The sequence below is a fragment of the Drosophila novamexicana genome, unplaced genomic scaffold (assembly GCF_003285875.2).
Source record: "Drosophila novamexicana strain 15010-1031.04,08,12 unplaced genomic scaffold, DnovRS2.1 tig00004554-arrow-pilon, whole genome shotgun sequence".
Lineage (NCBI taxonomy): Eukaryota > Metazoa > Arthropoda > Insecta > Diptera > Drosophilidae > Drosophila > Drosophila novamexicana.
In genome coordinates, this window is record NW_020825051.1 from 774,536 (window position 1) to 790,782 (window position 16,247).

The 16,247-nt window shown below is 40.9% G+C and overlaps 2 protein-coding genes and 1 non-coding gene across 3 annotated transcripts in view; 1 reads left to right on the forward strand and 2 right to left on the reverse strand.

Moving 5' to 3' along the window:
• The first annotated feature begins 4,617 nt into the window (after window positions 1-4,617).
• LOC115769411 lies at window positions 4,618-10,418 on the forward strand. The gene is made up of 3 exons (XM_030714217.1): window positions 4,618-4,700; window positions 9,346-9,730; window positions 9,787-10,418. The coding sequence occupies exons 2-3, from the start codon at window positions 9,356-9,358 to the stop codon at window positions 10,315-10,317; spliced, it is 906 nt and encodes a 301-aa protein (XP_030570077.1). The 5' UTR covers window positions 4,618-4,700; window positions 9,346-9,355; the 3' UTR covers window positions 10,318-10,418.
• Window positions 8,967-9,048, reverse strand: Trnal-aag. The gene has a single exon. It is a non-coding gene; the product is annotated as a tRNA-Leu (tRNA).
• Window positions 10,419-11,413: 995 nt separating the features above from the next.
• LOC115769383 (slit homolog 2 protein) overlaps window positions 11,414-16,247 on the reverse strand; it is a 60,670-nt gene continuing 55,836 nt past the window's right edge. The window contains 1 exon segment of the mRNA XM_030714178.1: window positions 11,414-15,198. Coding sequence (XP_030570038.1) covers window positions 12,460-14,871 — 2,412 coding nt within the window. The 5' untranslated portion in view covers window positions 14,872-15,198 and the 3' untranslated portion in view covers window positions 11,414-12,459.

The window sequence follows — 16,247 nt, forward strand, 5'->3', positions numbered from 1 at the left end:
AACGTATTAATTAATTAGTTTTATCATACAAAATCAATATTAAAATGTGTTTTTAAGTTAATTATTTATTTTTGCCAAAGGCAAATTGCAAACATATTTGTATTCAAGACTAACATTTTTTTATTTTAATTTTATTTATCAAATTTACCATAAATTTGCATATTACTTCTATTGTTATTGATAAATTACTATCAGAAAAAAATGAATAGTTTAAATATGCAGAAAAAAAGTGCATAATTTAAATATTTTATTTATTGCATAAATTTAAAATCACAACAGCTTTGAGCTTTAAAATCCCTGCGCCGTGTTTACATGCATGTTAAGCTAAACCCGCAGCAAACAGATTGTTTAAATTGCTTGTAAAAATACACAACAAAAACAACAATGACCATTACATGGAGTCTATTTTTTTTTAATGCTCGCAACTGTGTGGTTTTTTTTTTTATTTTACAAGCCACGACCCCAACGACTACTGGCCAACATTTATACAGCAATTGAACCCCAAAGTGCAAAAGGGTAAATGCAAGCCCCCAATAGGCAGACGGGGTCTCAGACTGGGACTAGGCGGGGACTGATTGGGTGCCGGCTAAGTCTACACATGTGTGTGTGTGTTTTTATACCCTTTTGCAGGGTATTATAGTTCTGTAATACAATGTGTAACGCATAGAAGGAGACATCTTCGACCCCAATAGGTACACATATGTACATACATTATAGATCAGCCGTCGAGTTGATGTAGGTATGTCTTTCCGTCCGTCTGTTTCTATACGAACTATTCTCTCAATTTTAAAGCAATCATATTGAAAGTTTGCAGAGCTCCGCCTTTATGTTGCAGGCAGTACATCGGCCGGATCGGACCACTATATTATATAGCTGTTATAGCAGCAGCAACATGTTATCATCGAACTCATTACTTACGAGCTACACCATGGCAAATGACTTGAAGGGTATAAAATCTTCGGCGTGCCAACGAACTCTCAGTTTCTCGTTTTTATTTTAATGAAATGCAGGACGAGGAGTGCGGTAAGTGACAAAGGAAAGAAGCATTGCAAAAATGCATTTTATTACACGTTCGATTGATTTTTTAAAACTCTTGAGTATGGGGGACCAAGTGTGGGGCACATCTACGCGCCTTTGTTAAGTGTAGAGTTTATGTTTATATTTACAAGACAGACACATGCGTGTGTGTATGTATATAAATATATATATGCATGTACATTTATTCTATATGTATGTACGTGTACTCAGCCCCAGGGAGTCGGCGAGTTGTTCGCTTCAAATTGAAATTGTCGATTTAACATTTTGAATTATCGTTTAGCAAATGGTCAATATTTTGTAACAGACCTCCCCCTTCCTTTTCCCCTGCTCCGCCTAGCAGCCAGCGACCGTTACATACACACATCAAATTGTGCCACATAAATTGTATTGCTATAAACAATCAATTACTTTGTGTGGTTCCAGTTCCCAGCGTCCATTTGGCATCAACGGGGCAACTTCTCAAGGGAGTGCGTCTGTTGGCATTCGATTGTATACAAAAAGTTATTATTGTTGTTGTTGTTGTTGTTCTTATAGTTCTTAATATTGTTATATGGGGTTTCCGTTTTTCGATCTTCTCCACATTTTTTATATTTCGGCCCAAGTTATGTGGATGTAAACACAAATAAAACTTTAAATGTGCTTTTGTGCCGTTGCAAAGAAAAGTCAAGGGCATTGTTGGACGCATCGAAGTTTAAATCAAAGCGACGCAATTGATTATTTATCCAGAAAGCTAGGGCAAGCGAGAATGGAGAACTTCTACCAAATTGTTTAATTTTCCTTTTCAACTGAATCAGCGTGATAATCCGCCAAAGAAGATATGAACACCTGTCCATTAATTCGAAAAGTTCAACGAAAACGCTGACACCTGATGCAAAGAGAGTTTAGTAAATGTTTTATACTAATAACATTTAAATTAAATTACTAATAATATCTAGCATATTATCAATAGGAAGATTGCCTATAGGCAAATTAGCAAGAGGGTCCAGGGTTCGAATCCTCGGGCTCTCTCATAGTCCCACCGCGATTTAATAAGAAGTAACTTAAAATAATAATTATAATTAAGTTTTTATGATAGTAATAATGATGAGAATAATAAGTAGTAATAAAATTAATTAACAATATTTAATAACTGTAATGATAATTCTAATGAGAAATATAAAAACATTATATTAAATAAAAATAATACCAATAATAAATTATAATAAATAATAATAATAATAATAAAAATAAAAGTAATAACAATCTAACGATTATTACACAAGTATTTTATAATTAATATCGCTATTATTATTTACGAATCTCTTAAATTACATAATTAGCATTACTTTTCACTTTGTCAATGCACGAATTTATGGAATTTAAAGGAAACCGTAAAAATCTTAAGAAAATCATCATCCCTTTGCCTCATGGGAGTTTTATTTTACCCTTGCTGCAATTTTGAAATGGAAATCATTAAAATCAGCAATCGTAAAAAAATCAGTATGTATATATATATAAAATTTCTTGCCAAACGCTTCAACGCTTTTTATTTGGCAGCTATTAAACCCACAACTTTATGGACATGACCAATGTGGAGCACTAAACGCTTTGCCCGGCAATCGCAAATACTTTCCCCTGTTCCGAGCGCCGGCCCGGAGTTCCGCTAGTTTATGTGTCCGTGCCGGTAACCAGCCGTCCCAGTGGCAGCGCCAGCTTCATACTCAGTCCCAGTCCTAGTCCCAGTCCCATCTGTTGGCGTAATATACAAGCCATATATTATTCGAATACTACGCTCCGCACCGTGCGGGGGCGTTGCACGTACGAGTAGATCGGCGCGGGGGGGAGAGTGAGAGGAGTTCCTTTCTCTTCGCGCTGCTGTGTTCGCCAAGGGCCAATTGACAGCAGCCTGCAGAACAGCATCACAATTAACACATGCCGGAATACCCGGAATCGTTACTGAGCCGGGGATGGAGTCCAGAGTCGAGTACAGAGTCCGGGACGTGAGTGCGCTGCGAAATCCGTGAAGCGTTGCACGTGTCACATCAGCAGCGACGTCAAGTAAGTCACTCGCTTGCAGTTCCCAGTCGAGGATGGTTCGTGGGGTGCATGGGTCGACGGGTCGACGGGTCGGTGCTCTGTGTCCTGTGTCCTTGCTCCACCTACACACACACTCACATGCGCCCTCTGCTGGCCTCCAGTTGCAGCTGCTTTTATTACATTTTGACGCATTTTAATCGTTTTTCATCATTTTATTCTGAGGGTGGCTTTGCCCTTGTTCGTCACTTTTCTTCTGCTCCGACTGACAATAATAAATTATGCTTTGACTTTTACAAGCATTCCGCGCCCCGTGCAGGTCCCTCCTCATAAATTGCGTAACGCTTTGCCCCGAAGTCGACGACTATTAAAAATTACATAATTGCTTGACTGCAGCAGCCCAGACAAAGACAACCATAACAATGCCCCGAGCTCTCCCTCAGACCGAGCTCCGTACTCTCCGTGGCTGCGATTTTTGCGTAGCAAATTGCATTATTTACTTTTCAATACATTGCCAAAAGGCTATAGCAACAAACAACAAAGAACCAAAGCAAAGGCAATTGAGCCCTGCGAGGGCTACGCGATAAAATTTGTTTATAAAATTATGAAATCGACCGTAGCTAATCGATTAGGTTACGAGTGGCATAGTATTGATATTACTTCAGCTTGTGTTCTTATATACAATTTTACGAATTTTCGCAAATAATGCAATTATTTATTTCATACTATTGTCGAAAAATCAAATTTCTAAATGACAAGCACACCCATAAATCACGCCAATATTACTTTAGACTTGTCCACTAATATATCGATTAAAATTTCAATTCAACTACACCAAAATTTCTATATAAAAACGATGCTCTTCGTTTGGGTAGTTTTTACATCCCAAATATTTACTTTAAAATATTTACAGACACATTTAAAGGGAATTATGTATTAATATTAAGAGGTATATATTTATAAAAATGTATATATGTGTACTTACCCAAAAACTCAAATCATCACCCGTGATTTTTATAATGTAATTAATTATCAGAGTAGGAAATTTGTTATAAAAATATATCTGAAAAAAAGAAGATATAGAATTAGCTTCAGAGATAAAAGAAAGATAAGACATAACCAATTTTGACAGAGAAAGAGATAGGGCCAGAGAGAGCCTACTTTAATTTATGAGAATTGCAGAGAAGGACAACATTTAAAATATTTAAAAATATATATATAGATGATTGAATGGACTTGGTCTTTTGGGATCCCAAAATTATTAAAGAGCCTTGGGGACAGAAACATAAATACATAAAGAGATTATACAAATCTACATATTTTGTTAACCTTTCCTGTTGACTTTAAAATATAACCGGAACTGATTAGCTTAGGAATATGATTTTTTTAATGTGAAAATATTCTAATTGGATATTAACATATACAGATGTGCATATACCTATGTAAGAAAATTAGAAATTATTATTACGAAGGTGAAACCAATTTGCTGGATATAAGTACATTAAGTATACGTAACCAAAAGATGAAATATTCGATTAGATATGGAGTTTCAATTTTTTATAAGACGGACCGCATGAGTGGAACTGCATAAGTTTTTATTGTGCTGTGGCTGTGGTCTGAATATATAGTTATAAACAGAAATTCAATTGGTAAGACAACTTGAAATAATGAAAGCCAGTCGTTTTTTTTATGTCGGTACAAAGGGTAAAAAGGTTTTGTGCAAGTGTGTGTATTAGGCAGAAGGAAGCATCTCCATTACTAATCACCATCTAAAGTCGCGGCGAATGCGACTCCATGTCTGTCCTTCCGTTCGTCTGTCTGTATATATATTTAGATGCATTCGCTTCGATCTCGAACTCCAGTATAAGTTAGTTTTAAATGTTTTCAGAAAATCGGGCTAGATACGCCAAATTCGATTGCAGTCTTTCGTGTTGTACAAAGAGAACCAACATATTTTTATTTTTGTATACCTTCCCTTGGGAATTCAAAATTAATAAAAATCGGTCAATAAATACAAAGCCCAGCACAAAAGAATAAGGCAACAGGCTGAAGAAGCACAGACGCAGCATAAACTTTATATTCCTGCGTATCTATCTTATAGTGCCGACTAGAGGACTCCCCTTACTTATTGTGTTTATCGCAGTTATGTGATAGAAAGATCCGTAAATCCCGCAATTACTCCAAGTTCAATTCTAAGCTCGTTTTGAATAATCCAGTAAATGGATCGAGGAAACAAGCAAATACCATTTCATTGACAGCCTGCACTTGGTCTGATAACATCATCAGTTACTACTTTATATGAGCACATCTTTTTGGCTATCCGACTGCCGGCAGCGGTTATTGCCCCAAATTGCTGGCCATCAATTCAAAAAACTGTTTCGCATGAATGAAAAAAGTTGCGCTTTTAACTATTCAACTTTGTTGCCGCTGCAGCGCAGGTTGCACCAACTCTCCCGCCGGCTAGTTTCGTGGACTCCAACTGTGTGACTGTGTGAGTGACTGACTGACTGAGTGACTGACTGACTGACTGAGTGACTGTCTGAGTGACTGACTGACTCAGTGAGCAGTTCTACTCGCATACCCGACTGACCACAAAAAACGCAACTTAATAATAATTTTAGCTGCAACAATTTTTCTGCGTTTGCTTCTCTTTTGCTGCGGCAATTAAAAATTTTTACCTTATTTGTTCCACTTTTCGAGTGTTCTCCGCATCGTCCGCATCTGCCTCCCCCGCAAAATTCCTATCAGTTGCCATTCGCTGCGCTACAGTCTTGTCGCCCCAGCACAAATTTTGCATGGTCATTTATTTTTTTGCACACACAAAGTAACTGCAACTGGGACTGCGACTGAGACTGAGACTGCGACTGCGACTGTGTGACATCTAGATTGTGAAAGTCCCGCCACCCGCGGCGCGGCTCCACACGCATATCCCTGACCAATGTCCTGGCATTCTGGCAACGCGCTGTTACTAATTAAAAACGCAAATGGGTTTATGATGTTGCACAAGTTGCGGTTCGCTTAAGGGGAATGGGAATGGCGAGTGGGGAGCGGGGAGACGGAAAAAGCAGCGTTTTTACTGCTGTCGCTGCACAAATGTAACACAATAAGGGGTAAAGAAAAACTGAAAAGATGTTGTAAAGAAAAGCATAAATGTGCGCGGCATTAAAACAAATTTCAGAAAAATCGTTCTCTTCAGCTCTCTTCCTTTCTTTTCTTTTCTTTCTTTTCTGTTGTGTGGCTGACAAAAATGAGGCGAAAAATACAAAACATCAGCTTGGGGAGTGATACTCCTCAGCTCCTGGCTTTTGCTGGCTTCTGCCCCTGCCTTCGCACCCCTTTCCCCTGACCCAGTGCCGCAGCCGAGAATTGTCAACGTTGAAGCTTTATGCTTTGACTTTATCGCCTATATCTCGCTCCCACTCTGTGTGTGGCTGGGTCACGCTTTTCGCGCTATCTCCCTCAGTTCTGACTGGCATGTTTTGTATTTTATTAGCGTGAAAATTTTTCAAAGGTGTCAGCAGTTTGCATATGTATGTATGTGTGTGTGGGGGGATGTGTGGAGGAGGAAAAGTGAGACGACTTTTAAATGATGCGAATATGCCAGCTGACGAGCTCTTGTTAGGTTAGGGTGCAGGCAACTCGAAGAATGGGCTAGCAATTTAAAAGGAAACAATGCTGCTTCTTCAACACTACCCAAACATAGTGTTGGGCAATATTTGCAGGCACATTTAATGAAAGTTTTTCTGGAACAGCCAACGAAATGCGGTCGAGTGAGGGAAAAGAACAGTGTAGCACGAAAAATATTTTTAATTGCCAAATTTATGCAACAAAACAAAAGCCTGCCCCATCCCTTCGTTTCGCTCAGTCTTTTTGTCTGCTGTGCTAATTTATATGTTAATTTTTTTATGCTCTTTTTTCATATTTCTATTTATTTCGTATAGTGTGCATATTATGAGTATTTTCTGCTGCTTTGGTATTTTTGTTGATGCGGTTGCTTTATTTCGAATACAAAAACAGCAAAGGATCCCAGCCGTTGGTGTCCCTATTGAAAAAGGCATACCGTTGTTTTTTCTTTTTTGTTTTTTACTTTTGGGTTCTATTTTGCATGAAATTTTGCTGAGTACACACAAAAAACCACCAGAAAAGAGACCGCAGCAGAGTGAGTGTGAGAGAGAGAGAGAGAGATGGAGGGTGGCTTTGGGCAGTTGTTCATAGGCAACTTTTTAATTTTCGGCACAAATTAGAATAATAGTCAACGGATATTACACAATAGATCCTGTGGACTCGGGACGTCGCCCATTTTTGGCTTGTGGCGCGTGTTGTGCGGATTTCCGGTCAGTCAGCTGTGGTCAACTAGAAAACCAAATACCGTAACTAAAAGCCAGGCTAACAACTTTCGAACATTTGTTGAAAGTTTAAAGAAAAACTTTTAAATTAGAACTTGACTTAGTTACTTGAAAGGCAAAGAAAGTGTCTTAAATTATATGAAAAAAAAAACAGAGAGTTATTGCCTTAAAGACTTTCTCTGAGTAGCTGTCAAAACAAATACGGTGTTTACTCCGTTATCAGAACATACAGAAATAATATTTTTCCAAATAACCTTCATATTTATGTATTTTTCCCGCCGGCACAGCTTTTGATTTCAGTTTGTCCCCCCAGTAAAAGGATATTGAGAAACTAAGCTAACCTTAACCACATAATAATATCGAAAAAAAAATACCTAATAGCTTATTTTTGTCCCGTTTTAAAGCCTTCATTGTTTTTCTTCTTCGCTGTAACTTTGTTCGGCTGTTGCCATCTCTGTCTGGCCTTGCAGTCTAACTTTACGGCTTGCTGTGCCTTATGTTATGCTCATATTTATACCCGCAACAATGTGCGCCTCGTAAAACAATTTATAACTTTTGCGCTTTTGCCTAATAAGTTGGCATGTTGTGGCCAATAAGTTGCCGCATAATAACCCCCCCAGCCCACGCCTCACCTAAGCAAAACAAGGCGACATCCCGTGCGCCACACCCACAAGTGTGTCCTGGCAGACGACAGGCCGTTGTAGAAGTCGAAACTATGTGAAGTACGAAAAGTGCAACGCGCTCTTCTCCCCTCTCTGGGAGAAAACTAAATTACAAGCATTGGGGAAACAACAACAATAACAGCCTGCAGCACTCCGGTGCAGCTACTTACCCCGTCCCACACTCCCAGCTCATGGCCCACAACTTGGCAGCCATTTGTCGTTGTTGTTGTTGTTGCTGCCTTAACTACTGTTAATTCTTCTAATTGTGTGTACGTTGTTTGCGTGCGCTAATGTCGCATATGCACAAACAACTACAACAACAACAAAAGCAGGAGCAGCATCAACAGCAGCAGGAGCTGCAGCAACACCTATGGGACAAGTTGGGCGCAGGAGGCGTGTCATGCAAATGTGTATGTTTATGCCAGCATCGCTTGCGCTCTACACTTGAGATTTTTGCTGTTGTTGTTGTTGTGCTGCTTGACAAGTAATACGGCAACTGCAAGAAGAGAGACAGAGAAAGGGACAGAGTGAGAATAAGAGTGCCACGGAAAGGGCAATATGAAGGGAGGAAGTACTCCCAGCTCTTGTACTTATGTGTACAAAGCGCTGCACGCACCGCGTGGCTGTGCGCGTGTGTGTGCGTGTGTGTGCAAGCTTTGTTATTGTTAAATGTAATTAAATTATGCAGATGAGTGCCAACATGTCGCTAGCTGTTGATGCTGCTGCTGCTGCGTATGAAACAAATTGCATAGAAAAGCGTTTGCGTATTTTACATATTCGTGTTGACAAATGGCTGGCCAGCTTTGACAAATGGGCCAACATACAGTTGCAATTGTAGACAATGTTTAAGGAAAAAGCTTTTTTTTTTACGTACATTTTACTAAGAAAAAATAAAAAATCTACACCCTGGCAGCGGTGGGATTCGAGCCCACGCCTCCAAAGAGACTGGTGCCTTAAACCAGCGCCTTAGACCGCTCGGCCACGCTACCACATGCTGAACGGAGGAAATATAAAAGCATATGAGTAGACAATAAATTTGTTTTAGTGTGATTTTCATAGAACATATCTAAACTTTTCATAAAAAGATCATTCACATATATTCTATATAGATTTACCCAAGTAGAGTCAAACGGTTTTAGTTTTGCTTGTGCTTTAATCAAAAAGAAGTTCTTAAGTCAGATCTAACTAACTAGTTCACATACTGTTGAAAACATAAACCATATGAATATTCTCATTTTAAATAGGTATCTTCTTACTATATTTCTTTTATATATTATTTTATTCAGGTACTTCTACATGATGATTTGTTTATCGCTATACTCACTTATCGTGATGCTGGGGATAGTTTTTGGACAGGAAGATAAAAGCGACAAACTGGCCAAAGTTAGCGGAAAAACTTTTTTCCCCAGCGGATACATAGCCGGCGGAATAGGGTTTCTACCCGACCTACAACAGTCTCTACCCAATGGACAAGTGTTATTCCCCAACGGACAACAGTTCCCTTACACCCCAAAGTTCCCTCCTAACGGCAGGGAGTTCGTTCCCTACGGCCAACAGATCCCTTCTAGCGGCAGAGAGATCCTTCCCAACGGACAAGAGACCCCTAACAATGGAGAACAGTCAGCTCCAAACGCCCAACAGATCGCCACCAAGCCGACCTGTCTACCCAGGGTAAGTGGCTGAATGAAATGCGTATATAGAATCAGATTACTTATCAATTTTATTAGGAATGGGCCGCCAACTGCCCGACTTCTCCGCTGCCCTTTATGGCTAAAATGACTCCAGTCTTGATTAATTATATTTTGACCTTACACAACTACCTACGTAGTTCATCATTGTTGGAACGAAGTGCACCTGCAAAGGTGCTCCCGCTTCGCTGGAACGCAGATCTGGCCACTTTAGCGGAAGGTAATATTATGCAGTGCAAGGTGGTCCATGATGAATGTGCGTCTGTGAAGTACAAGAGGTCCGCACAGAACATAGCGCTAAGTAGCTATACGGGAAATTTGAATGCCCGATCGGATAACGAGTTGGTGAAGTCGTGTCTTCACTCGTGGTGGAACGAGTACAAGGCTAGCAACTATCAGGCTGTAGGTCACGGCAAACATATCTCAGTGGGCTGTGCTGCTTCTAGATTCTTTCAAAATAATGAGCATAAATTCCTGTTTGCCTGCAATTATGCTACGACCGATTCTGACGGAAATCTAGAGATCGCTGATGGCCGAAGGACCGCAAAGGCCATGAATATATTTTCCTAAATGAGACTTTGTTTTTGTAAAAAAAAAAGGGTTACGATAAGAGTATTCCCCATGAAGTCAACATTTTGATGATTTATTAATAAAGCTTAAAATACCTAAAACAGTGTTTTTCCGGCAATTGATGGGAAAGTGTGGTAGGTGGCAACAGTAGACATAACTTAAACTAAAGAAAGCGTTATTATAATGTAAACATCTCCAACTTATACAAGCAAGTTGGCCAATTCACTGATATGAAGCTGCCGCCAGACACAAGAAGGACAACCGTTCAGAATTCGGGATAGCCATAATACATACCTGAACAAATAACCGTAGGCTGCCAGAGGGGCTAAAATCCCACCTTCTCCGAGGCTTACGATGGTTAATCAACTTAAAAAAGAAATGAGTCCCAAATTTCAAATATACTTCGAAATCGTTGAATCATATCTAGTATTAGATCCAAAGGGAATATACTTTTTCTTTCAGTTAAGTTTGTCGTTTATTTGATTTAATCTTCTAGTTCTTGAACAGTTTGCAATTGTTTATCCAAATTGCCATCCATATAATCTCTTAGTCTTTAGCATTTAAGAGTTCTTTGCATGGATCGCATATTTTTTGTTTTGCTTGTCCTGCTTAACGGCAGTTATTAATACTCGTACAATATTAGAATATGATCATATTTTTGGTTGCATTCCTTATAATTTTGAATTTTTGAACGCTCTCTTTTAGCTATACGTGTCCCTTGTAATTTGCTTAAGGTCTATGAATTTTAATTTATTTATTTTCAATGTATATAAATGTTTGTATATAACTAGATGAGAGATTTGTTGTGTAATGAAATATGAATATGCATTTACGTTTGAATAGGCTTTTCAATTATAATTTGTTATTTTTATTTTTTTCATTTTTTACTTATTAGTTTAAGGTTACGTTTAACTCCCTTGTATGTGTTTTGCATTTTGTTCCATTAAATTGTTAAATATGTACAATTATTCAAAAGCGCTAAAAAACGCCACCGACTCGACACACGAAAAAAAAAACAAACAGATACAAAAATGAACAAATAAATATAAAAAAAAAATAAATAAAATACGTATAAATAAACGAGAAAGCAATCAGCCAAATGGCCATATAAAAACAACAGAAAATTAAATTTGTTCGGGCATACATTTTTTATTTACACATATTTTGTATTTATTTATGTGGCATAAATTGCTCTTGTATTCATATTGTGTCAATTTGTAGTACCTTCTTTATAAATATTGTGTAGTTTTGCATAATTGTAGCTATTCCGCTGCATTTCATAAACTTGTTGTGTTTTTTTCCTCTTCTTTTTTATTTAATATTTATTATTTCAATAAGTAATTTAAGTTTACCTTCTGTGTTCTATTTATATTGAATTTATTAACTACAAAAATGTTTTGTGTTTTTTCTGTTATCTATGAAGATTACTTATAATTTGCATAAACTTTGTTAAGGGTGTTCGGCTTAGATATTGTTTCATTTGTTTTTTATATATATATATTTTTGAATTTTAGTTTTGTGTTTTCTTTTTCTTGCAATATTTTATGCTAAATACATATATATTTTTAATGACTTGTGCTTAACAGCGTAAATTAATTGTATACAAATTGATTAGTTGTTATTTTAGTATTTTGTCTTTATTTTGTTTATATTCTTTTAGTTTTTGAGCATAGCATTTAATTATTTACATGCATTTAAATGTCTAGGCTAAACTTATTAGGTAAATCACTGGATGCGAAAAAAGACCCTGCACAAAGCAGCAAAAGAAAAGAGTGCGCAGTGTTGGTAAACGTCAGCAGCTACTAAAACTGTGTTGCTATATGTCAACAGTTTTAGACCAAACTAACCGCTATCTAGAATGCAATGCATTTTAAACTGTATTTACATATCAGCTCTGCTCATTTGCTGCTGCCTTTTGTTTCTTTTCTCTTTTTTTAAACTAAAATCTAATTTATACAAAATGATTTCGCCTGAATATAAGTAACTAAATATACAATACATAAATATAAATTAATGCATAGTTAAAGTAATACAATGTGATCCAATTCCTCATCAGCCCTTGTAGAAGTGATACAACTCAATATCCCCGCCCTGCTGCTTCGGCTTGGTGCGGCCCAAGGTGCCGCACGATTTAAGCGTATATCAGTGATAGCGACGCAGGCTGCCATTATTGTTGTTGTTGCTGCCGTTGGTGTTGTAATTGCCGTTGACCAACACTGCACCGCCGCCGACGCCATTGTGATTGTTGTTCGAGAGAGTTGCCACGTTGTTGTTGTTACTAGTAAAGGAACGCCTGCCAGTCGTATTGCCATGCACCAGAGCCATGCCCATGCCATTGCGCAACGGCAGCGCCGGCGGCGGCGGTGTGGGTGTCGGACTGGGCGGCATATCATGATCCAGCGGCAACGAATAGTGCGAATTGTTGTGTATATATCCAGCTTCGGCCATCGCATCACAGGGCTTGGCATAGACGCCGGCTCCGCCGCCGATGCCATTGTGATTGAAGTGATCCTGGGTTAGGCGTATGCCGGCATGGCCATTGGCAAGTGGTTGACTGTAATGGGACAGGGTGCTCTCCTGCACACCGCACTGGCGTCCTGCCATGTGTCGAGGCAGGGAGGCATTCAGGCCGAGTATCTTGCCGCCGCCATTGGCCAGCAGTCGCATGTCCTGTTGCGAGTGATGAGAGCGGGGTGTTGTTGTTGCTGTTGTTGTTGCCGCTGACTGCGGATTGTTGGTCATGTAGTGGATGTGGCTGAGTTGGGCGAAGGGGGCATGCGACGCATCAACAGCACTGGGCACCTGCAGCTGCTGCAGCGGCGTTCCTGAGGTTGTGGATGCCATTGGACCGTTATGACTGGAGGGGGCACCACCCCGACCCCGCAGCTGAGGTGGGGGTGGAGCTTCTAGCTATAGCTCTGTGACTGGTATCGACCGGCTGCCCAAATATTGCGATGAATTGATGCCACTAGGGCAGGGATATCCCGAAGCAGGATGCACACCACCGCAACCAGGTGGCGGTCGCGTCATGTACTCCTCATCCGAAAAGGTTTTCTGATACTCACGTTCCTTGCGCCCCAGCGCCGAGTGGCCCTTAAGCATTTCGCGTATGCGACGACGACACGTATAGATTATCAGTGCCAATGTGGTTATCAGCGCCGCACAGGCGACGACCATGATGCCAATAATGGCCTGCTTGTTGCCCGTGCCGTGGGTGCAGCCCAGCAGCGGCTCAGCCAGCTGCGTCAGCGGTAGTTCCCTCAAATTGGCTGGATAGGAGCAGATGACGGGAGCATACTGATTGCTGCCATTCCTACTGATGAGCAAATTACGCAGCCACATCAGCTGGCAGTCGCAGACAAACGGGTTATCCGACAGATCCAGCGTTTGCAGATCCGACCAGGGGAAAAGACTCTCCGAGAGGGAACTCAAATGATTCTCCTTCAAGATGACCGTGCTGAGGTGTGGGAAACCGCCCACGGTATTCGCGTGCAACTCATTGAGCTGCTTGTTAGCCGAGAGATTCAAATGCTCCAGATTTGTGTTGTCCGTGAAGGCGCCGCTCTCGACTCGGCGCAAGCGCTGAGCTCCTGTAATCTCCAGTTGGCGCAGCTCACGCAAGCCCACAAAGGCGCCAGTTGCGATCACCTCAAAGTCATTTTGGCCTAACGACAGCTCCTCCAGACGGGCCAGACGCTGCAGAGCAACCGAGGGCACGACTTGCAAGCGATTGTCGGAGAGATCCAGAAAACGTATGCCCTCCAGACCCTTCAGAGCATCGCCCGATATGTTATGCAGTCCCGCGCCACGCAAGTCAAGACGCGTCAGAGCCTTCAGATCCTGAAAAGCGCCCGCCGGAATAGTCATAAATGAATTGGTGCCCAAATAAAGTTCCGCCAGGCCGGGCAGCGCTTGGAATGTCAGCTCCGATGGCACCGTAGTGAGAGTATTATCATCCAAATACAATATGCTCAAATTAATCAGCCCGTCCAGAGCATGCGGATCAATGTGACTGATGCGATTCTGGCCAAGATTCAGCTCAACCAATTTAACCATGGGCGAGAAAGTGCGATACTCCAGTTCGGCAATCAGATTACCCCTCAGATTGAGCACAGTAATTGTGGTTAGGCCCGTAAAGGTTTTGTTCGTCACTTGTCCAATCTTATTATGATTGAGATGCAGCTCCAGCAGCTTGGCATGGTAGGCGAAAGAGCGTTCCGGTATCGTAACCATATCATTGTAGGATAAATCAAGGAATTGCAGCTGTGAATAGAACTGCATCGATGAGTCGATGGTCTTTAGCTTGTTGTTCTTAATGACCAGCCGCTGTATAGACGGGTTCAGTGCGATGGGCAGCACATCGAGCGTGCCCACACCGCAGTTGACTTTCAGAGTTTCGTCATCGCATTCACAGCCATTTGGACAATTTGCCAGGCCATTTGTCGGCACGAGCAGCCCCAGCAATGTCGGCAGCAGCAGCAGCAACAGCGACAGCAACGATGACGGCGACATGGTAATTGCCGCTACCATTGCCGACGACCCTCGTCTGCTCATTATGTTCCTGTCCCTGTCCTTGTTCCTTTCTCTCTCTCTCTCTCTGTTTCTTTCTCTGTCTACGGGTTTGCAAGCTCGCTTGGAGCTTTACTCCCTTCGTGAGCCTAGTCTGTGGTGTGGTTTGTTTGGTTAGTTGCCTTTGCTGTGACCAGACGTTGACTGTATCTCGGTGCAGCTGCTCTTCTCTCTCTCTCTCTCTCTCTATTTCTGTCTCTCTCACGCTTGCTGTTGTTCGCTTTATTTTGGGTTAAATACGTTTTAGCCAAGTTTGCCAATGGCTTTCGTATTTGGCGTCCGACATTCGTGTAGCTCTGTCTGCTGTTTAGCCTGTAAAGGGAAGGAATTGAGATGGGGAATGGGTTTTAGTATGTGCGCTTTAAATTGATTTTCCATTAGAGTTCAAAATTGCTTGGCTTTTGGATTTTCATTGGATTTGGCAGCTGCATTCGCCTTCCCGTTGGCTACCCGGCAAGTTAATCGGTAGTTTTGTGGATTATTTTCCGCCTCCTTTGCCCCGTATCCACGTCTATGTCCCCGGCAATTCCTCCAAACTCTACCTCTATATCTGTTACTCTATTTTGTATTCTTTGTCTGGCAGTAAACAAATGAAGACAATTTAAATGGCCACGGCAGCAACATTACCAACGGCATTCGAATTAGTGGCAAAGCCAAATGGTTATATTCGACTCTAACGGGGTCCGGCAGATGCAGCTTTAATCGGGCAGTAGATTCGAGCTACCCCTGACCAGGAAGGGACTGGGCAGGGCTCAAATGGAGCAGCCATAGATCGGATAGATAGGTAAAGTCAGTTTATAACTGCCAAATTTCTAAGCTTTGTACTTTAAAACGAAACTTTTATACATCTTTTGAATGCCACGGATGGCAGAGTTGTAAAAATTTCGCCTGAGAACGGGGTCCTGTTGTTTAGCTGCGTGCTTCACAGTTACCACTTTCCGTCTCATTAGAATTGCAATACCATCGGACTATTAGCCCAGTGCCAACAATTTCCGAAATATTCCAGGGAATATTTCTTCACGGACTGTTAACAATTAATGCCATCAGCTTGGGTTACGATCCTGTTATGGAGCGCCAGACCAACTCCCGGGTTTGTAACTCAGATGAATAAATTTTGGTCTCTCCTCCCTACTGGGCAATGCACCCTGATCCGGGCCGTTCGCGTTTCTTGCCTTTTATGGTTAAACTGGAAGATATGAGATTTTATATCCTAGATGCCAACGAGAGTGTAGTGTTATCTTGTATTTCTGGACATTTTAGAAGCTTTTGATGAGGTATGGCATGATGGAATTCTATACAATCTGCTTTCTTTTCAATGTACAACGATCCGTTCCTTTGTGAAGGACTTGGGAGAAGTGGGA